Raw genomic sequence first — 24,482 nt, 5'->3', positions numbered from 1 at the left:
CCTAGTGGCATCTCAAGAGGACGACAGCCAACCTCTTTGCAGTAAATGAAACAATGTGTTGCTTCATGATGTTCAACTGGAGCTTTTAGAGTCAGAAAATGTGGAATGATGTACACCCACCGGGCAAATAGTGCGATCACTTAAGCTTGCAGTGCGATAGTCATCTGCTGAATATGCATTTCACATAAAAACAGATTATTTTTCACAGGTGGGAAATGTAAATCATGTTCAACATCTGTATTGTAGGGACTTTAATTTGTCTGCAGCGGGGGATGTTTAAAATGTCTTACCACTGCTAATATTTTTTTAGATGGAATCCCTCTGCAAGCAATACCTGCTGGATGTTTCAGTGACTTGATCCACATAAAAATTTATTTGATGTGCATACATCCAAAAGCGTAATCTAAATCAAATAGGTAGCAGTCTGGAGCTTATTTCATTCTGCTTTCATTTCTTTTTTACTTTACATATTTTAGTTCAACAGTGCGGTCGGGCAGCAAGTTTTTGAACTGCAGTTAAAAGTGCAAGTTCACACATTGACACACGTTGACATTTTGCTCCAGGCGGCAAGCGCCCTTTCCATCCTGACAACAGGCTGCTTTGTGAGTGTGTCCGGGGATGTTGTAGGAATATCTGAAGTCGGTGTCTCGTGCTTCCGCAGCCCTTAATGCCAAAGAGCAGACACCAAAGCATTTTCCGTACCGCCGCGCACAACACATTTCAAGAATCACGAAGAGTTTTCATCATGTTGCAGGCTTTCCAAATGTCATCAGTGCCACAGACACTACGCAACTCACCATCACAGAAACACCAGAGATCCTCTTAAATATTGACTGAAACTAATACAGTAATTGAAAATGACAAGGTGCCAGTTACAGCTGCATTTTTTAACTATACACCAGAGTTGTTACCTTACCGTTGGCTCAGTTGTGTCAAAAGGTTTGGTTTCCTGGGCTAACACCTTAAAAACAAGGATGAAGATATACGTTATATTTTCTTAATCTTTAAGTGAAAAACAACCCGACAATAGCTGCAAAAATGTGTTTTTTTGACTTAAGTTTTGCAACATGTATTTAAAAAATGTGAAAGAAAATGCATTTGATGAACTTTGTGAAAAAGGCAGCAGCCGCTACTCTGTCACACAGATCACGTTCACTTATCATTACGGCTGAACTGATCACATTCAACCGTGCAGTGAAACCTCAATCATGTTTTGTAGCCAGCAATATTTATTAACAGATTTCTGAAAAAGAAAAGAAACCCCAAAAATAAATAAAGAAATCTGGGTGCTTAATTCAAATCTCTTCATCCTGGAACATTTTTTTCCTACCTCTACAGATGTCAGCTGTGTTTGAACAACTGGGTTTCATCAGCGACAGAGCCAGTCTGCCAGCAACCTCAGACAAGAACCTTCACTAAAAGTCAGCACAGCAGGTTCTGTTCTCGCTGTCGACACCGACCAAAGCCAACACACTTATCAACACGTCTCTTTCAACTCATGTCCTTTGTGTGTGTTTTGTCTTGTCAAACATATATAGCATTAAGTAGCTATTTTTTTGATGAAGTATTATTTTGACTTGCGACAGAACACTCATTGATAGTAATTAAACCTTTTTCTCGAGACTTGCTGCAAGCGTTGACCGTACATTGTGACAGATTGGTATTTGGAAAGCACGGAGGTTTGTTTGACTAAAGTCGTTCCATCATGCTCAAGCTCATTAGAAAGATCTAGATTGCACCTCTCCATCATCTCTGTTTGTTCCTCTTGGCTATGGCTTTGAAACTAACACAGGACTTTACATTTCAAGCTACAGGACAATGATGGCAGTCATGCCGAATGAAAATCAGATGGGCGATGTATGAGAACGTAAGGTGTTTCCACTGCTGCTGGTTGTGGGAAAAGCTTTGTTTCCATTTTAAAATGAAATATAGCTGAGGAAAATCTGACAATCTGAAAGACAGCTTTGCAAAATCCCCACCTGTGCAAAGCATGAATATTCAACAGGAAAAAAAAAACGAGTGTGATTTCCAATAAAAAAATATTTTCAGCGCAGGCAAGCCATAAAAATTGCTGTGGCTAGTGTTGAAAGCTTTGTCCCGCAGTTTGCAGGTGGAATTTACATATATTAAGTCTGGAAAACAAGTGAGATTCATGGCTAACGATGGTATAAAAACCCTTTCACACTCTCTCTCTGCTTCCCTCGCCCGCTTTCTCTCCATCACACAGACAGCTCTGCTTGTTCCTGGTTGCTCATGTGTGGCAGCAGGCTGGATGGAAAACATATTGCTCCATCAATCACGCCCCATCCTTCTCAGCAGTACGCTCAACTCCGACTGTCTGAGGCCACATTGAATGAGTCCTTCTGTAAAAATGCAAAGATGACAAATATTCCTCCTAACACTTCCACAGCTACATCTCTGTCAAAATCTATCTCCGCCAATGACCTCATCTCTTTCAAATGATGTTACTCCTCCTCGCCAGTCCCTTAACTGACATCATGTTGACAGTATCTTAATACACAGAGCGCTGGGTGTCTGCTGTGTTCAAACAAAGCCTCCTTCTCCCCCGTCTTATGCCAATAGATCAAATGAAAAGATAGAGGGAGAAGAAGGAAGAAGACGTCGGTTTTCATCAGTCTGGCTGATGCTTCCAGGAATTTCTATCTTTCAAGTCTTTGTTTCAGCACACAAAAAGACTCGAGCACAGAGAGCCCTGGCATGCCCACACCACAGCGCAAAGAGACACTTCCTCCCTCTCGTTCTTTGGATAGATCCCCAGTTGTAGCCCCTGGGCACCGCATATGTCACCTATTTGTACTCCAGAAACCACGCAGTTGTAAGCTAAAGGCATGTATGAAAAGAGGGACACTTACTCATTTTTCTCTAGAGCCAGGAGCAGCTGTTCACTTTCCACTTCAATCAGGAGCTTCAGTGATGCTGGGTGGCTCTGAAGAGACAACAAGCAGGAGAGGAGATAGGAAAAATTAATTCTGGACTCTCACACACAGATTTTTGATTGAGGGAAGACTTGTTGTGACACTTGTTGCTGTTCGAATGCCGCAGCATTAGTTAGAAAATAGCTGTGTGGCAGTATAATGAAAAAAACCCAAAACAAAACACTGGAAACTTTACTCCAATCAGAAAGAAACTTTGACTGAACCACCCAACACTGTGAGAAAGGATGCAAGACGACTGTTTTCAATTGATCAGAGGAGTCGGAAATCCTTACGAAGCTACTTTGTATCTTAGAACAAGAGCTGAGAGGATTAGCGTTATGCTTCTATTGCATTTGACATTAATCCTGCAGAAACCCATGAGTGTTCACACCCAATGAGTTACAACACTGTGCGTCTCTGTTAGAGTCAGATGAAGGGTCATATATATCACTTCTGTCAGTCACGCTGAGCAACAAACGTGCCTTCCTGTCTGCCCTCCGCCCCACACATGCGCACACACACACACACAACCTCTCTCTTTTAGTGCGATACCCTCACTCAGACACACAAGCACAAAAAAAGAGAAATCCTCCTCTGCCTCACATTTTCCAAATTGCCAGGGCAACAAAAAGCACACACAAACACATTTGACACATGCAGCTCAATCTGGGTCAACTGCAGCAAAGAGCACTGCTCTGGGTTAAGTCATCCATCACCCCCCATGAAGAAGAATGTCTAGTGGATCATAAGAGGATGTGGAAGCAGAACACTTAAGGTTTCAGGCAGTAATATTGTCTGTGGGACTAAACCTTATGCTATTTTCTGCAAACACATTTTTCCAAACACATGGTTAGGCTTACACTATATAATGGGTACAACCATCATTGTCTTCAGATGAATTACAGATGATGCAGAGGATATTTGGATTTGTTACTAGGCAGTTGCACTTGATTTCACCTTCATGGTGAGTGTTCATTAAGAAATATTGTGGCACCTTGATCGTTTGGTTAAGACAAAACAAAATAATGCACAAATGAATTCAGTTAATAACACAACCTGGAAGCTTAGCTCAGCTTTGTGCTTTTATGTCTGCCTGCAGCCACATACTTTGTTTGTATAGTCTGGGATTATATCAACAAACTGAGCCAAGGAGCCCACATTTCAAACACTTCATCGATGTTCCAGCGGGTCATTTAGTGCTTTCTTCCATTCTCAGATGCTGAATTCGAACAGCTGTCTGTGCTTGAAATATTAACATAAAGAAATGATTATGATTATGCTGACTGTATGTGATCCAATTCATTTAAATATATTTTACCTGACTGCTGTTCCTGATCTGTTAGTAAGTGATCTGTTTTTTTTTTGTTTGTTTGTTTTTTTAATTCAGTTCAGATTGCATTGAATTTAAATGACTCCTACACTGAGACTATCTGTTAAATACACAAGCAATGTTACTTGTCAGATTACATTAATAGGAGATGAAAAAAAAAACTGTCAAGATAGTTAGGCTACCCAAAAAAAAATAAAAAGAATATCATATTCAGTTGTGTTTCATAGTCAGTTTTGCAGAGACTTGGTTGGAGATCCAGCAGCCAGGCCCTGGGCCATGCACTGACAGGCTATGTCATCTTACTAGCCCCCAGGATTAGAACAATCAAACCTAGCACACAGATAGGTCTTAGGCCACCGAAGGTTCTTATCTATATCAGATATTATTAGGTCAGCCGTGTTGCCTTGCAGTCACCTAGCAACAGGCTGAAATGACGTTCCATACACTTATACTTAAAAAGAAAATACTATCAGTTTTACGTCGTTACAATACCATCTCATTTATATCTACAAAAATCTGTTTAAGGCTAAAATAACTCATTTTACTATATAAACAACTCTGGCCACCCCAAGTTTTTACTTTTCTCAATCTGATTAAGTATACTAGTTTCCCAACAACACAAACCTGCTAAACAATACTAAGCAATACTGTAGCATGGGTACTAGTGAACTTACCTCTGAACATAGATTACTGCAGAAAAGATACCTGTGCTAATTTAGTTTCCAGATCAATTTGATATCAATTTGAATCAATTTGAATTTGATATGATACTGTTAATAATATTCTGCAGCACATGCAGAGCATGCATCATAGCTCCAGATAAGTATTCAACATAGCATTTCTACACATATCAGTTTACTACAGAAAGAATCATTGCAATCAGCATACAATAACACGAAAAATACTAGGTTCAATATTACTGGCCACCTGAAATACAGATTTTTTTTTATTGAGCGTTAACAGAAACAACTGCTGTGCAATGATGTGCTTTAACTTTGGAATGCTCAAACCTTGTAACAACAAGTTACAAATGAGCGTTATCTTCCACTTTACACACGGTATAAAAACTCAAACCAGGGTTTGGAGCTGTCACTTAAGTGAGCATGCCAAAACCAAAAGAAATCAGTTTAGACTTCGTAAAAGGAATTGTTGACGCTCACAAAGCAGAAGATGAATATACTAAGTTATCACAGTGTTTTCAAGTGTCAAGAACTGGAGTGAAAAGTATGATCAAGAAATTGAAAGAAAGCCACAAGCCTGGCAGAGGTAGTAAGAGGTTGGCAGTGAAAGATTTCAATGACTCTGGAAAGAAAAATAGTGAGATATGTGACTAAAGACCCCAGAACAACTGCCAAGACACTAGTGAATGACTTCAGGAGTCTTAGTCTCAAAGTAGACAATCACAAGAACACTGCACAGGAATAGACTGTGAGCTTGCAGACCGAGGAAAAACACAACACCACTTCTGCAGAAGAGATCCTTTCAAGCCAGACTGAAGTATGCTAAGGACATTCTGAAGAAAAAAATATGCATATTTGAAGCATGTTCTTTGGTCAGATGAGACGAAACTAGAGCTCTTTGGCCATAGAAATGCTGATTATGTTTGGAGAAGAGGAGTACAACTAGAAGAATAGTCCCCAAAGTGAAACATGGTGGTAGAAGTATTATACTGTGAGGATGCTACAGTGCATCTGGAACTGGGAATGTCTTCAAGGTGGAAGGAATCATGAAGAATATGGACTAAAACTGTAAGCAATCTGCAGCAAAACTGAGTCTGGATTATCACTTTGTCTTTTAAAATGATAAAAATAGCCTACACGAAGCCCTGACTTAAATGTCACTGAAAATCTGCAGGGTGAACTGAAGACCAAGGTCCATCCAAGAACACCATCCAATCTGGAGGAGCTTGAGCGTAGGACAAAGAAGAATGGGCTTGGATTGCTCAGGAGGCATGTTCGAGACTTGCTGAAAACTACAACAGGACAAAAGGACTGCAGACTGTTACCCAGCAAAAAATGGAGGCACAAATAACATCACAGAGACTAATAATTTTGACGCTTGTAGTCGTTGATTTTTGTAAAATCGTTTAGTTTTTGTATGGTAAAAAAAATAATGGAAGCATGCAAAAATATATTGGGATATATGGAAAAGCTGTGTTAAACTGACCCCAATGACCCCATCATTTTGCCTTCCAAATATAACTTTAGTGTACTAGGAGTCGAGTTGCACTTTTGCTTTTTGATAGGTGTCAGTTGATCCTGAGACTTTGAACATTGGCTGATTTTTGTATTCATTTTCAGACCAGTTCCTCACCTCACCATTTAAAAGGAATGTACTTTTGCTTTTTAAGGCACTTAACCCTAACCTATGAATTATTCAAGTGTAAAAAAGGCATGCAAATCAAGGGATAAACCAGTGTTGCACCTACACATAACAGAAAATTTAGTAAAAGAAAAATGTTCACCTTTAGGCACATTGAATTTATTAAAAGAAAAAAGAAAAAAAAGAATAACAGTTTAATAGGCAAAAATATGATTTGTACACCAACAAGGTGAGCCATCAGCCACAATGTACAGGACAAAATAAGAAGTTGGAGACCTAAAAAAACTCTCTGACCCTTTGGAGGAGTGCCTGTCAAAAAACCATTCTTAAAGACAGAAAATGGAAAACAAACGATTGAGGTATGCCAAATTAAACAAGAAGTGGACTGAACATCATTTGAATCAGGTGGTTCAAATATTCTCAATATGTTCACAACATGTTGACAGTGGAGGCTCAGTCATAGTTTTTGGTTGCATTTCAGGTGCCACTCAATTTTGATCCACTTGGAAACGTAATTTTTCAGCATGACAATGATCCCAAACATACTGCCAATGCAGTAAAAGCATACCTGAATATTTAAAAAAAAAAAAATCGCTATCAGTCATGGATTAGCTTCCTCAGAGCCTGGACCACAATGCATTGAAGCAGTGGTAGATCATCTTGACAGGGAAGCAAGCAAACATCCAAAGAAAAGCTTTGAATTTCCTTCAAGAAGCCTGGAGAACTATTTCTGAAGACTTCTTACCTAAGAGAGTTCGGGCTGTGTTGAAGGATAAAGGTGGTAATACCACATATTGACTTTCAAGGTTGTTAAAATTGCACAAACTCTTGTTTTTGCCCTGTATATCATTTCCCATTTTCCAAGCAAAATATAAAGAAATGAGATGTGGCTTAAGGCTTACACAACACCATATATAAAAACACACCTAGGTCACAGGTGACACAGTAATACTAATATGCAAAGACAATTGATTCACTGTACGATGATGCTGAAAATTAGACGAACAGTAAAATAAAAAATGTAAAAACATAAACGGCTACTATTGTCCACCTGGGATTTGAGCTGGCTGATTGGTTTCCAGTCTTTTCCAACAAGCTGAAGAGGTACTGTAGTCCCATAGTGTTTCTGCCTTGCTGTCGGTCTGTGTGGAACAACAGTGCTCAGAGGATTTCCTATAAAAGAAAATATAAAAACCGAGTGAGAATGCAGAGAAAACTTCAAAGTGTTCTTTATTCTAAATTCTCTCAGTATCTGCAAAAAAAAAAAAGAAGGAAAGGAAGAAAGAAAGAAAGAAAGAAAGAAAGAAAGACAATGTCCACATTCTGTTCTGTGTTCACAAACAAGAGGAACATTTTCAAAACTGATTTTCTTCAAACAATACTGACAGCGAATTCCTCCTCGCTATTAAATCCTGAGCCTGGTGTTCATTAATAGCATCAGTCAGAGCACAACCTGACAGTAGAGCTGCCTTGTAATATAAAGTGTCACTTCAACAGAATCACAGCGTTTGTATATGTGATGGCTTTTCTGCACCACAGCGTGCAATTAATGCTCCCTGAATGTATTTGTTTTTCATAGCTAACAATTATCTATGCTGACAAAATACTATTTCCATTATATCTAAGCTGTTCCCAAACATATGTTTGTCTTCTTTTTATAGACCATCAGTAGAATGGAGCCCCTCTCCTCTGCCATAAAGACATAAATACAACAACACTAAATGGCACTCTCAGACATCAAGCGATGAAAACTGTTAACTTGTGGCAAAACCGTAACCACCCACTCTCACACTCGAGCTGCATAAATCTCCGTAGTTCTTGACTAATGGAGAGTTTTGAGCGAAGACGGCTTGACTTGCTGCTGCTGCTGCGATAACTCCTAACACAGGGCCAGTGTCCAGAATGCAGCGCAGGGATTAGACGTAGCTTTGGGGCATTGTTCCCAGCACGCTTTTATCTCCTCGCTCACTGTTCTGACAGGGTGTTAACTGAGCCTCCGAATGGCTACAACACTTGGGGCTCTGCTGTATTGCCAGTCATTTAAGAATATATTCGTCTCCAAATCCAATACTCACGTCCCCAAAGTGAGCTGACAGGAAACGGCGGGAAAACAACCACTACCCAAGCAAGTCTACTACCTTTAAGCAAGACAGAAGCTGCAGCTTTTCTAAATAGTACATTATGAGCACATACTGAGCCAGAATGCAATAGTGAGCCTCTGGAGGACACTGCTAACAGGGTTCCTGCAGTAATCAGCTCCCCGCATTGGGGAAGTTATTTTTCAGCTTGGGTCTCTTACTAAAACAGCAAGGGTTATAAGAACCATTTGTTTCAGAGCAAACATACTAAATCAATTGTTTGCTTGCTTTCTGTTTTCGCCCAGTGATACTCCATTGAGCACTTCCAAACAGCAGAGAGACAGATTTAGTTTGACTTTGATGTCAGTGCGTTTGTGGAAAGTTATGCGTGTGGTCGGTCTGTGCATAATATTTTGAACTTGAAACTTTACTCCATCTTAATTTTGAATAACATTCTAAGCACACATAAACATAAAGCAAACTCAAGGGAATATACTCATCCTTGATTATTATTTCCAGCAGATTCAAGGCGCTTCTTTTGAGGTTTCTGTCCCCTGCTGTCTCTCTACACATGACTCACCCATCTAAATTGCTGAGTCTGCCTATTATCCAGCATTAGTAAGCCAGGTCAGGCACAACACACCCCAGCTGAGCTTTGTTCTGGTTACCCTCTGAGGATACCACCACTCTGGAGTACATCACAGACCCATTCCAGCTGATAGCAGAGAGCCAGAGGTGACCTGCTCAGCAGTTTCTATGCAACTTCATCCTGATGATGAGAAGCAGGCTTGGGCAAGGACGGAACGGCATAATACACAGAACAACAAGAGAAGCACTCCTACTCTAATTAGTCCCAGAAAACCACACTGTCTGGGGGAGGTGGACATGCTGAGCAAGGGAACAGATGACAACCTCTAAGGAAGGTATGGACAAATAAACACAAGAGACAAGGGGGAAAACTGGAAAGCTTTGACAGAGAAAGGTCAGGTTCACATTGTGGTTAGCCGATTTATGATTTATATTGAGGCATGAGCCTCATCATCTTTGGAGACGAGGTTCACAACCATACAGCGTTGGGTTCCTTGACTTCAAAGTCCACAAGTGAATAACCCTTTTGCAAATGTGGTGTTCTTTGAGGTTTAATTCCTGCTTTTATGAATGGCATTATATTAGTGGAAATAGTCTGCAGGCTCATTTCTTTTCCACATGCTTGAGAAAGACATTAGGTAAAACTGAAGCATTACAGGACTGCAGTGTATGCAATGTGCAAGTGACTTTTGTTAGCTGGAATGTTATAAGAGCCACCAGAAGCATTAAGGGAGCGGTAAAAGTGGCACCAGATCCCAATGCCTTATTTATATACTCAATAACAGAGAGTGTAAACAGGGGTCTTAATAAAGCAGAGTTTTGGCCATGTTCACCTTCCTTTATGTTCCAGTGTACACAATGAGAGCTTGTACCACTTATATTGCCTCAATAAAGTCAGTGCTAGGTGAGAGGTGTGCCTGTGTACTGAGAAATATGACTGCGTGTGTGTGTATTTGCCTGCGGGTGACGGAAACGTGATACAGATCCGTGACTGAATAAAGCAATAATTCTGGCTTTCCCTAGCAGCATTCTTAAGAAAAATAACCAAAAATCTATTACATACTGAGCATGTGTAGTCAGTGTTTTATTATTTTACAGAGCATTGCTGTGTTTGACTGGTTGATTGAAGGTGCACAATATTCACTCTAAGAATAAACTGAGCGATTTGTGGCTCAAGTGCACCAAAGATTTGAATCTGGGATAAATTTGACTCTAGTTCCCGACCCTCAAAGCACAGAGGTTGTTTTAAAAAGTTTTTAACAAGACTTCGGTCAAGGATTGCTGACTATTCTATCAATAAACCCTCTTGAGAGGAGGCCAGAGTACCTGGGGAGCACATGCAAACTTTATATCATGCACAGTTGATCCGATGACAAAAGATACTGTACTCAAAACTGCAGATTCAGTTTCATTATGGTGCAGAAAGAAAAGTGTAAAGCAAGCCTGTAGGGTATCTTGTGGCAATCCATCTAAAAGATAGAGATATTTCAAGTTTAAAGTTAAACCTTTTGGTAGTCAAGTCAAAAAAATTCCTCCTCTAGAGACAAAAAAAATATCTTTACAAAATTTCAAAGCAATCCATCCATCCTATATTTAATACCTTTCAATTTCCAACTGTAGAGCAATGCGCCCTCCAGGGTTCTAGAAATCTAAGAAAGATCGTTGTTTGTTTTCCTGCTGCATTGATAATCTTAGGGGCCCTTGAGCAGAAAGCACTGATTTATTGATCTAGAGCAACAGAAGCACTGGTGCTAAAACTGGGCAAAAGTCTGGTTGTAAAATTTGCACTTTTTAACATTTTGGCTTCATTTATGCATCTCTGAAAGAACAGCCACAAAACCAGTTTTATCCTAGACATTAAAGAGTCTAAATGTCCTTTTTTCCTGATGCTGTTTCACAGTGAAGCATTTCTTGGCATTGTCAGTGCTCCTAAAAGAATGCTTTTCCACAGCCTTTGAGCTGCTGGCCGCAGGGAACAGATGACCTTCCTCAGTTCTTAGCAGATCTCAGACATATTCTTACCAGCCTGTCACAACTCCAGCTCTTCCCTTTTTCCTTCTATCCATCACACTAAAACAAATCAACACAATTATTCCTCTTTATTATAACCCAGAGCCCAGTTGTTTGGAACCACAACTCTCTCTTTGACAGACAACCATATAATAATGTATTCATAACAATTGTGGTTTTTCCAACACAAATGGCATGCTGTTCTTTTTATCTGCGTACTTGATGAGGCCGTGCCCCTCACATGCATGCAGGTCCTCACTGAGATGGGATACAGGCTTCACATATGTGGATACATCAATCAAGAGCAATCCAAATGACAGCCATTCTTAGCCTGATGACTGGCACAACAAAAGCCCACAAGGACACACTCCAAAGTGACTTTGACAGCAATTCTCTCCGATCTTGAAAATGTTAAGATTTGAAATGGGAAAAACAACGCCTTTGACAGCCTCAAGGAGACTCTTTGACAAGCAAAATCCCATCAACGGTACAAAAACAAGTGAAGAGGACACATGCATCCACAACTGTTTTAGACAAGTTTATAGTGGTGTGAACCAAGCAACATGAACTCAAGCACCATAGTGTCAAGTACAATCTGAGCTCCTTGTCCTTCACACCACTACAGTTTAGGCAACACTGAATGCCATAAATCAGTGCATAGTGAATAAGCATTTATGTACCAATATAGATTCTACTTGTATCAATGATAAGTTTTGTATTTCTACACAATAAAGATAAGGAACAGCAGGAAGAAAACAATCTCAGTCTAAATCTGGAAACCATATTCACTAGGATTGCAAAGTGGTAATATTACTCATTACAAAAACATGGCTCTCTCTGACAATGTAACAACACCCTACGTTTATGCAACCTCTATGGTATACAGTATCCATCATTTTGCCTATATATTGCATTAAACATTAAGCATTACTGGTATCGCTGGTCCTGCTGTGGAAGCTGTTCAGAGGGGCATATTGGAACAGTAGAACATTAAAATTCAAAAATGTTCTGCAATTTGTAACCAATTATTGCCCTGAAGCTTATCTGCTCTGCCAAAACTGGCATACACACACAAAAAAGATTTATAGAGTTGATAGACTTTTTATAGGTAGCATAACCTGTAGCTCTAGGCTGCTGTTAATCGTGACATAACTTAAAAATCATTAAGGCTTCTACTTTTCTACTTTTGTCCACCAGAGAAAGATCCAAAATCTGTAGAGATAGCATTTTTTAGCACTGGTAACTTCCTGGTTTCGGTATGTAATCTCACGAGTAGGGACCAAAAACATTTAAACGTGTTTGGTTGCATGCAGATCGAAAGTCCTGCTTTTATCTGACAGTTCAGCTTAAATGTGTCTTTATTTACAGTGTGAAAATAAACAATGCAATGACTTGACACATGGAACAGGAAGTCTTGGAACAGATTTACACATATCTCTTGGCTACCCTGGACCCCTGAAACACTGGCCGATGCCCCCAGAGGCAAAGTCAACAGCAGAATCAACTAAAATGTCTAATGTCATGTAAAGTAATGAAACATTAGCCCCATCTTGAACAGCTACTGCAATAAAATTTTGCTTGACTATTATTATAACAGTAGTAGTACAAAGTAATACAATAAAGGGTGTATTTAAATGCTTGAATACTTGCAATGGATTACTTTTAAACTGCCGTATAGGTGACTTAACTAAGGCTACAATGAAAACCAAGAAAATGGACGTGAAATAGGAGCATGTGGAATTAATTAATTAGAACAGAGTAATGAGTTCAGTCGACCTTCTGCATGTGGAACTATGACACAACATGAGGGGGAAAAAAGCATGAAAATGTCATGTCCTTGGATCCATATGGAAATGTGTTCTTGATAAAGCAAATCAAATAAAAAGAACACTTTTTTTCTGCATCAAGAGCATGTGTCCGCAGATGCTTACTGTCTTTAATCAGAGCTCTGACTGGATTGGGGACACGATCCAGAAAAGTTTCTAAGCCCAAAATTGGTTCTGACATCAGGCCATGGGGCAAGAAAGAAGAAGAAAAAAACTGGTTAATGTCTAGGTCTATGGCTATTGTTCATTTATTAATGGGTGATTGACAGGCATATCACGAACTCAATTTATCCCCAATCAGAGTGGGCAATTTATGCTAATTCAAAGAGAATGGGAACAGAATGATGAACAATACATCGAAAGGAAGATCAATCAAGTAGACACTTTTTCGTAAATGACCTTGACATGCAAAAGCACTGAACTTTGATCGTGTTCCTTATCTCTTTGAGTCCTTGAAGATCTTCTCTAGGTCCAGGGTGAATTATGATCGCGGTATTACTGACTTTTTTCTAGGTTTCTTTTATGCGTGTCAAGAACAAAAAATGCCCATCTCAGATTCCAACAGTCCAAGATGAGATCAGACTGCTTGTTGTGGTTAGCCAGCTGAGTAAAATCAAAGCATATTCAGAATTAATTCACAATTTTTCTATTCTCTAAATCGTTCCAAAAACAAAAATCAAGACTGGCTTCTTTTTTTAGGTTCTCTCATTTTCGTTGTAGAAGGAATATCCCTATCAGCTGAACAAGCACCCCACTTTGAGCTCTTGAAACTAAGGACTGTCACTATTGTCAGGCTTTTTCTTTGTTTTGTTTTTACACTAAGAAGCAGATATAAATGCTAAAAGTAATTGGTACTTGGATCCACATCAAAAAGAGAAAGCCAAGAAAGTGTCACATTTCAAAAACAGGCCTTAATATCGCGCTCACCACTTTATCGACAAATCTTCTGCTTGTTACCTGTAATTTGTTAGTGGAGCCACAGCTCTGAATTCATAAAGACTGTTCAGCAAAGGTGAAAAGTGGCTGGTAATATTGGCTCGGCTCCACGGTAAACACTTCACTCAGTTGGGGGGTCATTATGTCAACACCCAAAGGGTTGCATTAGGGAGCATAGAAACCTGTATGTGACATCATGGTAACAGGAATCTACACATACTGGAAAACAGGGCCTCCTTGAATTAAATCTAATTAGGTAGCAATGTGTCAAGAGCCACAGCAACGTAGGCTGTTAATGCTTGTCATTAATGGAGGATACATTTTTTGGGGTGTATATTTAGGGTCATAACCAAATCATTTAACACTAAGCTCCCTCTACCGGTAAATAGCTCTTTTGTATGCTCTCTCTCTCATATACTCAACTCATTTACTGTCACACTACCCTGATGTCAGCACATAATTACTCTATGGGAAATAGATGGTCCTGCAGCAAAAATTTCCCCTTGGCTCAGCAGGAGGTTAACTCTGTCTGAGAAACCAGTGCTGTTACACCTCCGGCTGGGTGACAATGTTACCCTTCCTCCCTCCCAGTCCCTCCCTGCTGCATGGATTGTGCTTGCTGCCTGGTTTGGACACTTTGCTTCAGCATCGAAGGTCAGAGTCAGGTAGGGCTGCCACAAACGATTATTTTGATAGTCGACTAGTCACCGATTATTTTTGCGATTAGTCGACTAATCAGATCATGCATCCATTGGACGTAAAACGTACAGCTTATTGCACCAGCAGCATCTGCTCTTACATAACTATCATTAGCTTACAGCTTTAAGTGTTTAAGTTATGTGCTAACTAAAAATAAAGACAAGATGATAGTTTATTAAATTTAAATCAAATTTGCAGATTGTTTCAGTGGAGTTTAATAAACTCAGCCGTCTGCTCCTTGCTATCTAAAATATAACAGGACACTGGAGTATATTCTCGAGCATCTCACATTTCTGATAATCAGTTGTCTGCTTGATGTTTATTCAGCTGTGTAAAAACTGTAACTTTAATCTCAGCCAAACCGATTTACTCAGGAACAAATAAAATACTGAAAAAAAAGCCAAAAAATAACATTTTTAAGTTATCTAAGTGACTTATATATCATGTTTAACCTGAGTAGTGAAAGATGGCGGTGGGTTTGAAAACGATTTGCCGGGAGTCCGGTGTTCTCACGGGCTCTAGTGAGCCTTGCCCCCGGCTAGCTATCGAGCTAGTGGGTAACAGACGTCTCCGAAAACGTCGGAGCGCTTTTGAAAATATGTGGTGTCTTGATAAACTGAGCAGATATTTGAGGTTTACACAGCTACATTCTCGCCTGAAAATATGTTAAACGTTTATTTTGTGACCCAGAAAGAATAATAAGAGTAATATTAAAACTAACTAGCTGCCGCCATTGTTGGAAACTGAGCTGGGCTGCGCTATGAATTCTGGGACACAGCTACTTCTTCTTCTTCTTCGGGGTTTAACGGCAGCTGGCATCCTTGTACATGCAGTGCTGCCATCTTCTGTTTCAGTCCGTTATTACACTCTTAAATCCTACTACTTATTCCTGCGTCTTTTGTGATCTTACAAAGCTTCAAACGACGCGTCGACTATTAAATCAGTCGTCGACGATTTTGATAGTCGACGTAATGGTGACTAGTCGACTAATCGTGGCAGCCCTAGAGTCAGGTAGCTTTTAAAGCGGAGCTGCGTGAAAGCTTGTTAATGTGGTTCCTGTGATAGATTTCATTTACAACTCCCTAGAAGACCTTTCTGCTAGTGATGGGTCGTTCGCGAACGAAATGGCTCTTAGAGCCGGCTCTTTGACGTGAACGACGCGAGCCGGCTCCTTATCGCGAGCCGTCACGTGTTTTTTTTTTTTTTTTCTTTCTCTCAGCCTCTCTCTCGCACTTTTTTTCCGCTTCACTCTGCACGCGAGCCTTGTGCTTTACCTGGGCAGAGGGGTGGTAGTTACACTCAGTAGCACAGGAACAGAGCCAGAGGAAGAGAGAGAGAAAGAGAGCCAGGGACAACAACGTCACATTAGAAAGGTATAGTAATTATCCACAACTATTTTCGGTTGCAGATGATAAAAGATTCATAAAGTTTATTCATGCGGGCCCATATGACAGAGAATATGCATCTTCTTTTTGTTTTCATATTTTAATTTATATTTAATTGTGTTGTGGTTTGCAGTGTTTTGTGTTGTTTCACTTTAAATTTGTAAAAGGAAAAAGCTGAAAATTTAAATAGTTAAAAGTTGAAATGTGAATAGTTGATTTTTGTATTATATGATTTATTTATTACATTTTATGTGGAGTGAATAAATAAAAGTATATTTACGGTGGCCCCTAGAGACAAAGCACATACAAAATTCAAATCACGTACGAACTCTGAAGCACGTACAAACCCTGAAGCACGTACAAACTCCAAAACACGTAAAAACACGTACAAACTCCGAAGCACGTAAACACTCAGAAGCACATAAAAACTCAAAACACGTACAAAAGACAACAGAAGCGCTCCAGGATGCTAGGGCGCAGTGTTGAGCTTTTGTTACCTAGTGGCTACACAAGCCAGCAAGTACCAACGACCGGATTTGGTGTGTGGTAGTCAGTGTTGGGGAGTAACGGAATACATGTACCGCCGTTACGTATTTAAAATACAAAATATGAGTAACTGTATTCCGTTACAGGTACCGTTTAAAAAGGTGGTATTTAGAATACAGTTACTTTGTTGAAATAAATGGATTACACGGCGGTACTTTCCTGTTTCATATTGTCGCGGGTCAGGACTGTTTGGGTTTTGTTTGACAGCTATGTTCTGTTGTTCCAGGCGGCAGCGTTACGGTTGCCATGGTTACAGGGTGACGCTCTCGCTCTGCGTGTTTCCTCGGTGAGAGAGCGCCTTTTTGTTGTTGTTGTGCTAAGCTAATAGGCAGAATGCAGAATGTAGCTTCATGGGCAGTGTAGTCCGTGCTGCAGGGAGAATGGACCGCCATACACGTTATGTGTCTGTGAGCGCGAGGAGGGAGAAAAAGGAGAGTCGAAAAGTACGAGTTGTCCTCGAGCAAAAACGGGAGCTGGAAGCATGTAAATATAATAATAACCACTGCAGCCAAGAAGAGTGCCCGAAGAGCCCAGCTGTAAGTAAGCTATTAAAACTCGACTGTACACTGTGTTGGTGTTTTCCTCCGAAACAATAAGTTCCATTGGAGCAGCCTTTCAACGCCTCTCTCTGTCTCTCGCAAGCAAAGTTGACCCACACAACAAAGTAAAGCTAGTTTTCGGCCCCACACGGAACCGTATTAGTCAGAGGTCCCTTTACTACGGTTCGGAGCCGCGGACCTTCAGTAATAGTAATAAATCACACAGCAATAGTACATTCACGTAGTTGTAAAATGCATGATAATATGTTAAGTAATCCAAAGTATTCAGAATACGTTACTCTCATTGAGTAACGTAACGGAATACGTTACAGAATACATTTTAGGGCATGTATTCTGTATTCTGTAATGGAATACATTTTAAAAGTAACCTTCCCAACACTGGTGGTGGTAACAGGTAAATGAACTTTTTTTTTTTAATTATTTGAATATATATGAGTGCCTGTGTATAAATACACAAACAATACACACATGCTTTCAATTGTGTAATTTAAGTGATCTAGTAGCTCTACTTTGGAAGTTCAGTTCATGCTAGAAATGTGTTTTGGAGTTTGTACGTGTTTTGTCTCTAGGGGCCACCGCATATATTTATATATAAACATATATAAATAAAACCACTTTTTTTTTACGTTAGTAATTCCTTTTGTGCATAATTTTATATTATTGTTAATAATAAATTAATTAAAGCAACAAAACAACCCGAAGAGCCGGTTCGGGGCCGAAAGAGCCGGATCTCTAAAAAGAGCCGGAAATCCCATCACTACTTTCTGCCATGGGAAACACATGCCTGGCGCACAATCAAAGCCGCCTAACAAGTCACACAGCTCAAGGATTACAACAGCAGGGACTGACATTTAAGTGTTTGACGAAGCCGAAATGGCTCTGGCATGGTTATTTGATTAATCAATTAGCGCGTCAACAGAAAATAATGCAACTCCGATTTAAATATACATCAATTCTGTTCATGTAACTAATTCATTATGGCAAAACTGCAAAACATTCGTTTTTTCTTGGGAGGTTTCATGGAGGGAAAAAGTCATTACTAAATCATACTCACTCTTGTGCACTCAAGTTAGTAATTTTTGACATTCCCAAATACAAATGTAAGGATTCACATAATTATTTGTCGTATCAGTGTAATTTGTACAGCTTTTGAGGTTTTGTCACACAGAAACAATTGAAGGTGTATCAAATTACAATTTTAAAAAAGGTGCTACTATTTTCTTTTTTATATGAAAACCAAAAACAACCAACCCAAACTTTTAACAAGCCTGGACTGGTCAAGGTTGTGCTTCAAACTGTCTTCAGTTTTTGATGTGCGGCTCGTGCTGCTTCACTTAAAAATACATCACAGCTCCACCTATGAACCAGAACTCGAACAGACAAAGCAAGCGGCAACAGGAGAATTTCACTCCAATTTGTCAGAAACTGGCCAAGGTAGGAGGTGACCTGTCGAGCTCCTGTTAACATGTGCGCCCATTAAGAAACATATTGCAGCTTGCTTCCTTTTGTGACGGGAACAGGGCATGCAAAATCTGGCAGGTGGCTAGATAAGGAAAAAAAATTCTGTTTTTCAAACCTTAAAGGAAGACAGTGACTGCTACTCAGATGTGCATGTTTCCTGCATGTTTGAGTGTGGTATGTTCATTTCTGAAATGCTCAGTGCATTAATGCTTGATACAGCCAAGTTAATTACTGGTATCACCATTTACCTAAAACCAGTATTAACTCTAGCAGATGCACGTACACTCAGCATCTCCAGGGTTTGCAGTGAACAGTCTGAAAAAATGAAAATAACCAGAGAGCAGCAGTTCTCTGGGTGAAACCGCTTTGTTGATGCCACAGGTCAGAAGGTAATGGCCAGACTGGTGACAGAAAGGAATTGGAAGGCAACAGGAACTCAAATGACCCCCTTTTACAATCAGGATATGCAGAAGACCCTCTCTCAAAGCATAAATCATCAAAGTCCAAAAGCTGATGGACTACAGCAGCAGAAGACCACACCAAAACTCAACTTAAGAACACTTGAAACACATTACCACCAGGTTCTGATGAGTCTAGATTTTTGCTCCCATATTTAGATGGTAGGGTCAGAGTTTGCCATGACAACATTAAAGGATGGATCCATCCTGCCTTCTATTAACAGTTAGGCTGGTTGTGGTGATGTAATGGTTTGAGGGATATTTTCTTGAAACATTTTGGGAACCTTAGTACCAAATCAGCTTTATTTAAGCACCACAGCCTACCTGAGTATCGCTGCTGACCATGCCTTTATAATCACAGAATACCCATCTTCTGGTGGCTGCTTTCAACAGGACAAGATGCCACGTCACAAACCTCAAACCCTTTCAAACTGTTTCTTGAACATGACAATGAGCTCTCTGCACTCAAAAGGCTTCCACAGTCACCAGATCTTAATCCAATAGAGCACCTTTGGGATTTGGTGGAACAGGATATGTAGCCAACAAATGTGAAGCAACTGTGTGCTGTTATCATGTAAATATGGAACAAAATCTTAGAAATGTTTGCAGCACCTTGTTGAATATATGCCATCAAGAATTAGGGCAGTTCTAAAGCCAAAGTGGGAGTCCAACCCTGACTAATAAAGTGAGTGATGAGGGTAGGAAGAGAATTAGCATTAGATGCAGTCTTCAGACTTTATAAATGCATAGCTGTGTTAAAAATAAAGGCCAAGCTGTAAATTGAATGTAGTCAAATTGGCTAACATTGAGCATAGGTGCCACAAGGCATGATGAGCTATAGTCTGTTGACTGTTTTACGGCCATGCATCATGCCTTTATTGTCATTGTACATGTACAACAACATTATGAATGCTCCTAGCCAACTGCGCAGGTATAAAACACAAATAGTAAGACAGCAGGAATAACTAACAGGAGAAATACATACAATCAAGACAAAGTTACACAATGGAGAACAAAGTGCTTCGAAGTAGTGCAGTGTACTTAGTCTGAAAAGAGTCCGTATGTGAGTGGCCTGAGTGATGTGGGTTACTCAGACCACGGCTCAGATTGGTGAGGTAAGTGGGCAGAGGCGGTGTGTGGGGGATAGTGTTTCCGAGTCTGTAGGTGTGGGATCTGACCAGAGGGCAAGGGGTCAAACAGGTGGTGGGCGGGGTGCAAGGGGTCACCTGTAATGGCCCTGTTTTTTCTGAGACAGGAGGATCTGCCGATGCCCTTCAGGGGTGGCAGAGGGAGGCCGATGATTTTTTAGGGCAGTGTTAATTACCCTCTGCGCAGCCATCCTGTTCTCAGTTGTGGCCCAAACACCCAGGCAGTATGAGCGCTAGGAGTGCTAGGAGTCCAGCAGCAGCTCCCAGGTTATTCTTCCTCAGGACATGGAAGAAGAGCAGCCGCTGTGGGCCTTCTTTACTAGAAGTCTTCATTAGGATTGATGCTTCTGTAATCCCTCTGTAAGATAATTTCTAGTATGATTTCTTTCTTTTTTTATAGAGTAATCTATATAATAACGTGATGTCTTTGGGGTGAAATACTGATGGGGTGGAACTTGAATTACCACGGACAGATTTGACACTGGCAAGACATATCACAGCCAACTGACCTCTGACCAAACAAGGGAAGATAGACTCTGGGAATGACATGCTGAGTCAAACTCTGACCTGTCTGGGTGTGAAAGCCAAACGAGAAAGTCCAGAGCCAGGATCAGGTTTCAGCTCGTGTTTTAAACGTTTGCTGGAGAGGTCAAACAAGTCCACGGCAGATTTGAAGAAATTAATGTAACACATGTAGGGTCAGGCCACATGAGCACAGTCCAGATATTTTCCCTCTTATATACAAATATCCCCACTGCGGAACGACGACTGGTTGATCAATCTGTCTTGATGCACAACTACAGATCAGCCAGTTCTTCTTACCCGTCTCCTGGGTCTTAAATATCCTGAACAACTCATCTGGAAGAACTGAATCCATTCGTACTGAGAAGATACTAAATGCCTTAGACCTGAGATGGGTCACATCACGGTGATAATGTCTCTCTAGGGGAGGACACTGTTTGCTAAAGGAATTTTTTACTACAGTCCAAAAATATATTCACAGCTCAGCTTTCGTTTGTCAGAGGGTGCAGCACGCAAGCTGCATGCAGCGCTCAAGGCAGAGGCAGTCATGTTGGCCGAAGCAGTACATCTGGCTCGTAAATACTCACTGACACTAAAATGTGTCAACCAATGGGAGGAAATCATTCACAAACGATGCCCAGCCAGGACAGGAACATGCATAAGACAGACAGGGAGAAAAATCGACATGAAAGTTGAAGGAAGGGTGTCATTAAATATGTACGCTAACACAACATTGCACTGAGTCGCTCCTTCAGCTGCCTTAGATTTGGATGAAACCCACAGTCCAGAGACGAAGTAGAGCCACATGAAAATGAGCAGTAATTATCCTCACTAATTATGCTTTGCATTAAGTAAGGCTCCAACTAAATACTTTCATTGATCACAAAAATTATTTTTTGCACAACTTGTCCAAGAAATCATGAAGAAAAAGAACCCCTCTCAAGTTTAGAAAGTGAAATATACCATCTTTGTTTTGCCTGTTTTGTCTGGTCAGAAATGTCTTAATGATTAAAGGAACCATCAAAATCTTTGCTGCAAACTTTTTTGTGGGTCGTAACGAAGAATACCCTCCATCAATTTTCCCCATCAGCCCAAATTACTTAAAAGCTGGTAATATTCTGCCGATACAGACAGTCTCAGACTCTCACAGACCGATCAACTGACAATGATGGTTTTCGATGAGCCCGGCCCCGCGGGAAATGCACATCAAGGCTAACCTCTGACGATGATGAACTGTTGATGAATAAATGAACAACTTCCTTATACTTCAATCCCAGTTTCACACATTTGCCCTTCCTGGTAATTAATTCCCAGGATTCACACAGCGAGTGTCGTGACTGTCAGTGTGTTTAGAAGTTACTGAAATGCAGCTCCTTGACTCACCACAGTTGCAATTTTATTGTGTGTGGCATCCTTGTTGAATCTCACCTAGGGCGTAGAATGCTGGTGACTCAGATGACACGAGCCCAAAGGCTTGCAGTCACAATGCCAGATAAACAAACAAACACATACTAGTATATAAAAACAACCTGACTTCACATTTGAACATCTCCTCAGTGCAGACCCTTTGTCATGCTGCTGCTGGGAACCCATACACATAATTCAGGCTTCATAAAAGCTTCTCACTTGATTAACTTCAAATCAACTATGGGCTTTTATTTTTAAATTTAACACTAGAGAAACCCTGGAATTGAAAAAGTGAAGTATGCTTAAAGTGCCTTGAAGTATGCTTTTAAAAGCACCAGCAAAACGCCAAAAGTGTTACAACTGATTACTAAAGAGACTTTCAGCACCATCAATTATACAGCAGCTCCTCTTTTTTGAGGTACACAGTGGGTGGACTTGGAACAAAAAATAAAAAATCATGTTCTGCTGCTCACACATGGAGAGAATGAGTGTGAACCATGAATTAAGCAAGTTTTTGTACTTGAAGATGTATCCCTGCACCCCAGCATGTGTTACATATCTGTAGGTCTGATGTAGCAACTAACAGCTGCATATATAAAACATGATGTATCCCACGCTGCCAAAAGGGAGACACGAATGAAGAACAGAATGAATCGGAAAACACATATACACAAGAAACACAGTGCACATAGACTAATGCTACAGGGTCATTTAAACTGAGAAAAAAATAAAGCTTTTTCTTCGCGTTTAAATGTAACATGAACACGGTAATTTAAAAGAAAACACAGGAAAATAATCTGCTACTTTTACGCACGGACTTTCAGTATACCCTACCTGGCAACATATGGCAAGACCCCTTCTTTCCCCTTCTTACCTTTGACAGATTTTAAGAGCATCCTGTCACACACCGACAAAGTGACAGTTAAAGCCTGAAGTGCTGTCAAAATAACAAACTTCACACTCCAGCTCTCGGGGTTCATGATGCTGAAGCGTGGAGGGGGGACTAGCCAACTGTCTTTCACTGCAGCGCAACCATCATACACTTCCAGTCCAACAACAGCTGATGTGCAAGAGCCTCCCCACAAATAAAACGACTTCCTGAAATATGATCAAGTATATGACCGGTGCTTTAGGAAATCCCAAAGACAGCTGATTCGAGTCCACTCACTTCGTCCCCATTCAAAGATGTCCAAGTGCGAAGCCGCTCGCGCGTAAGTAAAAACTGTGGAGAGCGATGAAAATATTGACAAAGGCACGAGCCGCTGCTGTCTCTCAGTCGCCCCACTGGAATGACATCAATTCCACAGCAATTACTGGCGAGGAGTGTTGTCTTATGAGTAGCGACCATGTGCTTCAATGATGCGCTCCGCGAGGTCCTAAAGCCACCGCCAGGGCACACAAATGGCAACCAGGCTGTCAAGTTAGACGCAAAAAAGAAGCAATTTCCGGTCCCATCTTTCAACAAGAAGGCAACAGTTCCATGGAGAATAAATAATTTAGGGCAAAATCGATTCCTTCGATGGAAAAAATTTACTGGATTTATATCCTCAAGTTTAAAGAGTTCCCTTGTTTCATTTTAAAGTCATCCTTTTGAACACAGTGTGTTCCAAAAGCTACAGCAAAACCTGCATGAATCCAATTTAACCAATTTTGTATGCATTTGTTAAAGCATAAGTCTGGGAAGCGCACAGGCTGAGATATATTATAAGGTTTTATTTTGAAGTTCTTAATTCGTCTGCTCTCTTTAAGGGGTTGGCAGTGAATCATCGGCCCCCATCTCACCCTAGCATCCTCTTGTGTCACCCCAACCCTCTGCATCTTCTCTGTACTCTTCCTGTTTTCCTCCTACCTGACAGCTCCATATTCAACATCCTTTGCCCAGTTTATCCACAATCCATCCCCCGCACATGTCCAAACCATCTCAGCCATGCTTCTAACTTTGTCTCCAAACCGTTCAACTTGAGGTGTCCCAATACTCATTTTTAGTCTTGTCAGTTCTGGTCACTCCCAACCTATTGGGACGATTATCTTTCTGTCGCAAATCGCCCCTGACACTGGTCCCCACCCACTCCTACCTGCCTGCATTCTCTTCTTCACCTCTCTTGCCCACCGTTCGTTGCTGTAGACGTAGACACCCTTTTATTCTGAAGGTAAACCAGGTTATTTCATTCCTCTTTCCTGGTATTCCTTGATCAACTTCACCCAGGGAGCTTAACAGACCAGCACACACTAAGGCCACATTTGACTATAGCCTCCCTGGGAAGGTGTTA

The 24,482-nt window shown here is 40.6% G+C and overlaps 1 protein-coding gene across 2 annotated transcripts in view; it reads right to left on the bottom strand.

Annotated features, from left to right (window-relative positions):
- The window catches only part of adam12a (ADAM metallopeptidase domain 12a), an 82,810-nt gene extending 59,201 nt beyond the window's left edge, over positions 1–23,609 (bottom strand). For both annotated transcript variants that reach the window (XM_084937457.1, XM_084937458.1), the window contains exons 1-3: positions 23,087–23,609; positions 7,640–7,761; positions 2,874–2,947 (exon numbers count right to left, since the gene is read on the bottom strand). In XM_084937457.1, the coding sequence (XP_084793583.1) occupies positions 2,874–2,947; positions 7,640–7,761; positions 23,087–23,192 (302 nt within the window). In that variant the 5' untranslated portion in view covers positions 23,193–23,609. The remainder of the gene's footprint in view (positions 1–2,873; positions 2,948–7,639; positions 7,762–23,086) is intronic.
- Positions 23,610–24,482: the final 873 nt, after the last annotated feature.

Source organism: Perissodus microlepis, chromosome 8, assembly GCF_051167445.1.
Source record: "Perissodus microlepis isolate ML-2025 ecotype Zambia chromosome 8, ASM5116744v1, whole genome shotgun sequence".
In the NCBI taxonomy this organism is placed as follows: domain Eukaryota; kingdom Metazoa; phylum Chordata; class Actinopteri; order Cichliformes; family Cichlidae; genus Perissodus; species Perissodus microlepis.
Note: the sequence above shows the minus strand (reverse complement) of the source record. Positions and strands in the feature narration are given on the sequence as shown.